At 30.9% G+C, this 7,364-nt stretch overlaps 1 protein-coding gene across 1 annotated transcript; it reads right to left on the bottom strand.

Annotated features, from left to right (window-relative positions):
- Positions 1-3,990: 3,990 nt before the first annotated feature.
- On the bottom strand, positions 3,991-4,950 carry LOC119688340 (E3 ubiquitin-protein ligase NRDP1-like). Its single transcript, XM_038103018.1, has one exon. The coding sequence runs from the start codon at positions 4,948-4,950 to the stop codon at positions 3,991-3,993; it is 960 nt and encodes a 319-aa protein (XP_037958946.1).
- Positions 4,951-7,364: the final 2,414 nt, after the last annotated feature.

The following is a 7,364-nucleotide window of genomic DNA, read 5'->3' as shown; positions in this document are numbered from 1 at the left end:
AAATAAGCAGCGATAAAATGTCTTAAATTCCCTGTTTATTTTCAAGTATTTATGTTGGCTAATATTTTACGTTATTTCATTCTGTTTTCTTTTTTTTATTATTTTTGATATAATATGTATCTGCTTTTTACACAACTGCTTCAATACCTTTTGTGTTTGGTAACTACTCCAACTCCAACTCCAACAGGAGTTTGTATCTGTGTACATATCAACGTGGTTGTTTAATTTTGTTCTTTTAGACCTTAACGAAGCAGGTTCATCCCATGGGCATTTGCTCGTTTGATGCATGACCCCGGCATTGTTGGTTTTTGGCATTGCAGAAGTAAACAAGCGAGTCTAGCATTTCTACAGCTTTTGTTATTAGCGATTTAATGCGAACTCTAATCTGCAGGATACCCATAACAAGGCTTGTATCCTGTGGTCGTGTTATGACAGCGTGTGGTTCGTACCATGTGCAGCTTATTTTTAAAGCATCGGCCATTCTGCTTTTTTTGCAATTTATTTTTTCACTATAAAAGAAATTTTCTAACTCGAATATTTTCACATCACATTTGTGAAACTGTTTGAAATGTTTTAAATTTTACCAAAAAATATACAGTCTATATACTCGTATCTATATATAAAAATGTTCGTAAAATAACTTCATAGCAGTTGATATCTTTTTAAATTAAAAATTGCGTTTCAAATCAACTCAAATCCTAAAAAATGTTTCACCTACCAAGCGGTTCAGTGAAATCTGCAGTAATATGATTTGACACTTCTGACTTGAGCACTAGAAAATAATCTTACTCTCAAGATATTCCCTTCACCACAGAGTGGTGGCTTAATGGTTTGATAATGTGCCAAACTGTCTGCTTTTACGTTTAGCTACAGATTCACATAGCTCTATTTGTTGTTATTGCTGTTGTTGTTGTTGTTCTTGTTGTTGTGATTTATCCAGTATAACAATTACCCGAACATCATGTAAGGCAAAAAGCAAAAAGGACAGAAAACTCAGCGTAAGAGACTTTGGTGTTGACACCTTTTAGTGGTATCAACATTTTTGCCATTCAACCATGCTCCTTCACTGAACTAGAAGCAACAACAACAGAGGCTCAAATTGCCTCAAATTGTCGTATAAGTGTTGCTCATGTTACTTTTGTATTATTATGAACACATTTCGTTGCTTAACACTGGAAACGTGTTCCTAATACAAAACTGTTATCCTGTCACGCAGTTAAAAATTCAAGAATGACAACTAAGGAATCTCATCCTGATTTCAAATGGTTGAATGGTTGAATGGTTGAGTTGAAAACTGAAATGTTCTAAATGTGGAAATTATTTTAATTTGGAATTTATGATAATCAACGCATAAATTTATTACAAATGAACCCTTAAAGTAATATAAGAGCTTTAAGGAGAAGATCATTAGAAATTATTAATATTATAGTATAATGTTATTCTGAGAAATAATATTAATTTAAGATATTTACAACAACAATGTATAATTTGTAATAATTTATAATTGGAAACTAGATAGAATAGAAAATAGAAAGAAAATTATATCTTTACTATGAAGTGAATACAATTTCTCCCTTTAAGGTTTTTATTATAGTAGGTATTTCAGGAAAAACCTTAAATATTTGTTTTTTGTTAGTTTTATCATTATATATTGTATAATTTACTAGGTTCCTAAACACACTTTTTAAAGTCATAATGTAATAGCTAAGGTTATCTCATGATCTCTCCAACCTCATTTTGCGGCTAAAACATAATCCAACCTCTTGTATTTGAAAGCAGGAAGTTTTTACCATATACTGCTGATATCAGAAATTTTGTGAAGTTTCCACATTTCCAGTCAAAATTAAAAAGGCACATAAAAGCTTTGAAGCTAATTAAAAGTATGGAACATGAATTTTTTTTCGAAGTTGCTTCACATGATATCAGAAATGGGTTTCATTAATTTAATACCCAACTTGCTGGTCTCAGGTTGCATAACAGCTACCAATGATATAAATGGCTGCACGACTGACGATAATACTATAAAGTACATAATAGGGGCCTAAAACATTATGTACTTTAGTAAAGTAAACCATACTGCAACTTTTAGTAAATACACTCAAAAAAATATGCGCCAACCACATACTAGTTAAATTTACCTGATTATTTTCAGAGAGAAATTTTAACTCATGTGGTGAAGCTATGATAACCAACATGTGGTGTGATTGAACTAATATAATGCGTTGAATAAGAATATTATGATCTGAGATTTGGTTAAAATCTGGTTAAAATCTGGTTAAATTAATCAAATAATTTTTCCGAGTGTTGCGTCATTATGTCTGTACTCTAATATATCTACTATACATCTCTGGAAATTAAAACTCTAAACCAATCGTCTTCTACTCTAACATAACCCTCAACAACACGTATAATAAGTATTCTCTAATACTTTGTCGGGCATCACGAATAGTGTTCTTTGTTGATGAAGATAAGTACTACAAAATATTGACGTCCGTTGTATTAAGTAATAAAACTAATAAAAATAAATAAAAATCTTTAAAAAATGGTTAAATGGTGTAAGAATAGAACTAGTATCTTGAGGATAGTATAATACAACCCAACTGACCTTAACAAAAGGATATAAACTTTTAAATGTTTTCTTTAGACAGAAAAGGAAATTTTCACAATTAAAATTTTTAATTGCCATAAGTATATTTTTCTCTTTCTACACTATAGGAAATGGATTTTAACCTTTATATTTATAACATTTATATATGAATTAGTGGATACGAACGTACAGCGCGAAAAAAATTTCAGGTAAATTGACTCGCTTCTATCTACAATGAGTTAAAGCTAAACTTATTTCTAATACTAGTTGACATACTTGTACTTATACTTCTTTGCTTTAATACTAAATGGAGAAAAAAGTACACTGTTACTATTGCCAAATTTCTGAGACCTTAATATCTAGCCTCGTTTAATTTTGGTATAATTACAATATATGTATAATATATATAATATATTTTTATTTTTCTTGTTTTAAAATTTCTGAATATAAATACATGAAACAGTAATTGTGCTCTCTTATCTTTGTTATTCGACACAAATGGACGAAATGTACCTTGATTGATATTTATACGGATATGTGTTTAATATGAATTAGGACATAATACTGAGGGTTCTCATATACATCACATAATTTGTTGTATCCTGTATTACGAGAACCCAAAAATCGTAATATAACCCTATCACAGAAATGGTAGAAATATAATAATATATGAGCACTGAGTGAACGGAAAGTACTGGAGTCTGGTCTATATAATTTCACATATTTATCCATCACTATTGTATTTTCATTCTAACTCACTAAATATGTATTTAAAACTAATCTCACTTCTTCCCATTATTATTGAGTTGAATTATTTGCGTTTTAAAGCAAGAATTTAGTATATACAGATGAGCGACATCATAATGGAATATAAAACATGAACCATTTAAAGAGTGAGAAATTACTTGATCGTCCAATCGTTGATTTCTACTATTCAAATATGGGGCAAAAAATGTTGCCTCATCCTTATCATAAATTTGGAAATATTATCATTTCAATATTAGATACTATCATGACAGTCATTTAAAAATAATTAAACCCACTGTCAGTCAGTAAATGTGGTGATCCAGAGTATAGAGCGAGTGTGTGAACAGTTCCAAGAAAAATCACAATAGGGATATTTGAGGTCTTCATTATGATTTAAATATTATTTTTGGGTCTCAATCTCAAATCCTTCATAAATCAAAACAAATCTTTACAGTTTTGTGCTCTAATGCAACAATCAATAATCCCCGACAAAGAAGCCTTTATAGCCAATATTTAAGAAACACAGCTGATAATATTTCTTGTTGCCTATTTTTGTCTGAGGCTCACATTTTTTATTGGACAATTTTAGAGTAAAACAGTTTCTCACAATTTTTACGTTTTTTCTGAAACATTGAAACAAATAGATTTGATTAAAACTAAATCAGTTCGTGTACTCCACTTTCAAAAATAAATGTCAATCCAGGATAAAGTTTGAAGTGAGGATCAATATGTTTATTTTGATAAAATATCATCACAACCGCTTGCATGTTCGGAATTTTCCTTAACACGTAATTTTTCAACTTATCACAATTAAGACGACGAATACATAAATCACCTATACCAGGAGGCCAATAACGTTCATTGCAATTTTGCAAGAAACTTTTCAGAAAACCTGCAGGACACTTACAGGCCACCAAAGCATTCTTCAACTCTTCTAGCATTATACGTGTTGGGCTGGCGTAGATATTTTGCCACCTTTCTACAGTGGCTAATGGTAGCGATGCACCCCAATCAAATAAGTTCTTTCTTACAATATGCGGATATGTGATACTAGTATCCTTGGGTCTTAAATCGATACCATACTTCATATATATGAATTTACACATGTCACTCCACTCACTTTTCAGGCTATCCAAACTTTGTTGAGAGTCCGGAAGACAAAGACTTTGTCCGCATATTCTGGGTTGATACTTAGCGATTAAGCCTGCTAAATGCTGAATACAGTTATGCCTTCTTTCGTGTTTTCGTTTCACTTCACAGCCACAACCCTTGGAACATATGTACTCTTTTTCAGGATGAAATAGGCATTGTTTTAAATGATCTCTAAATTCAATTAAGTACAATTCATCCGTGCATCCATATTTGCGAAATTTGCATTTAATTCGTGTACGTAAAAGCAACTTATAGACGATGCCAGTGGAACTTTTTCGGGTGATCACAGGCAAGCGATCTATGGGACAAAACTTGTGTTTGGAAAGCCAAGCGTTGATACAAGTAGCACAGAAAGTGTGGCAACATGGTTTGCATTCTGAGGGATCTTCTATAACATCCAAACATATTCTGCAAATAGTATTTGGATTGTAAGTTCCTACGACCAAATTACAATCGAATCCCATTTTGTGCGTTAAATCCTTATGAAGATATAGTCAAATATGTAAAAAGATTTTTTTTTTGCTTAACGCTAAAATTTTAAGTGTTCAAATTTTGTCCAAATAAATTTTGTGAATTAACTAAATTTTTTTTTCCTTTTTCATATTTGGAAATAAGAATTTCTATATTAATATGACTTTGTATTTTGAATCATTGCTTACTGAGGTAAAAACTTGCCAAAAACTGGTTTGTAATAAAAATATTTTTATACTCTGCATTTACCCTATGCTACAGAAAAAGGGTCTCTGAGGCATTATCTACTGTTATGAGAACAGTTTATTAGAATTTTGTTTTGAACACATTTATGGCATATAAATTTTCGAAAAAGGTGTTTGAGGGCTTTTAAGTTAATAAGAACTTAATAGAAATGAAGAACTGATCATTTAGATTTATGTATAATATTTCTAGGAAATATTTAAGAGTTTATTCAGTAGTAAAGTAAATCATATTGTACAGGTTTCACTCGAGCTAATTTTGATTTTAACACCAAACTTTAGTAGAAAAACTTGCCGAAGTGAGTTAGAATAGCTGCTTAACTGTGACTGGGTGATTAATACTTCTTGAACGAGACTTTTTTGTCATATTGGCAACTGTTTGGACTAAATATGTAAACACAAAAATTTTGACATTTGTAAGATACATTGAAAGTGGATACAATGTCAATTCACACTTGAACATAAACAGCAAGCCCCCAGTGTATTAAAATGGTTTCTACATAATATTTATATAACTGCATATATATTAACAGGTTTAACAGATTTGGTTCTTACTGTCCACTAGTTGTTGGAATCGCGTAATAAGCGTAATAAGCGTAATTTATAAGCAAAAATAATATGTTTTACAAAACTCTCATCCAGACTTTAGAAGAGACTCCTAATATAACTCCTAAGGAATTGTAGGTTGACCCCTAATGTGAAATTTAAAAAAAAATCAGTTTTTCTTATTTCGGAATATTATTAAGTGTTGTGTTATTTCTCACTTTCTTTGTAAACTGCAATTTTTTTTTAAAAAAATCATGAACTATAAAAATGTACAATATATCTTTTATGATTGATCTAAATTAGGCACTGAACTTCTTTCCTGGCAGTCGCAAGTACTGCCAGATAAAATCTACTGAAATTTAACTGAACATCACCCATCATCAACTTGTTTAATTACCTATTTTGAAAAAAAATTAGAAAAGGGTGGCATCCCTAATTCAAAACTCGTCATTCGTGTTGTGTAGCTGAATTTGTTGTTCAGATATTACATCACGGCTTTAGAGTCGACTTCGACTACGCTTCCCAAAAAGCGCATTATCTATATTTCTAAGCAGTGATAGTAGTCTGAAAAGTGAATATTTCTCAGCAAGTGAGTAAGTGCACTCTCACAAATCTGTCAACTGTTTTGTTGCCATCAAACTCTTTCCCACCAACCAGACTAACTCGGTTACCTTATTTATAGTATCTACCCAGGTATAAGGTATTTACAACTTCTGTCAGGTGAACACATTGAATACTTGCTTTGACAATCATAATTATTTTAGGTTTGATTAATGACGCTGGTTCATAATAGTATTCTATAATTTTTTTAAATGAAAGGTCAGCATGAAGGACAATGTATAAAATATAACTATTAAAATTTCTTGTATGAATAATTATCGGAACTACTCATTTCGATGTTATACTTTTACAGTACAATTAGTTCTTCACACTTCTGTATCTTATCCAAATATATCTATTAATCATATTTTACTATTGATTTGGATTATTCATATCTGCGTTTAGTACACCATTGCTTTACTATTTGTTCCTCAGTGATTAAATAGTATCATTATAACATTTGCGCTCCGCTAATTCTTCAATAGCAATATGTTTTTATAAGATATTATAATGGCTGACTAAAATCGGGAAAAAAAATCCTCGACTTATTTGTCGATTTATTCTGTTTCCCGAGAGCTCACTTAACTGTTGCCATATGAATTAGGGAAAACAATGTAGGCAAGCGTTTAGATATACTCTACGGTATTTTTTAATAGTTTAACATTATTCCATAATTTTTTGGAATTTTATTCCATTAGTTATAATTTTTTCAATTAAAAAAACATAACAACAAACACCAAAAGACTGAAAATGAGTACAATCTTGCATTATAGCAATACGTTTATGATTCGCACGTTATTTCTGTAATTAAAAATACTTAAGCCAAAACAAATACTTTCAAGTCGTATATTGTTTAGTAGGTTCTGGTACACAATTTCCTATTTAACAGTTTTCCTCCAAGGCTTTGAGTATATGCTTTTTATTACAGTGTTAACGTCGGGATCGTTTTGTTTATGCCTTTAAACAGCAGCATATCCTGCGGTTCTAATAAGCTCCACTGCATATATTGTCGGAATTGT

Source organism: Teleopsis dalmanni, chromosome X (genome assembly GCF_002237135.1).
Source record: "Teleopsis dalmanni isolate 2A chromosome X, ASM223713v2, whole genome shotgun sequence".
NCBI classification, from domain to species: Eukaryota; Metazoa; Arthropoda; class Insecta; order Diptera; family Diopsidae; genus Teleopsis; species Teleopsis dalmanni.
Note: the sequence above shows the minus strand (reverse complement) of the source record. Positions and strands in the feature narration are given on the sequence as shown.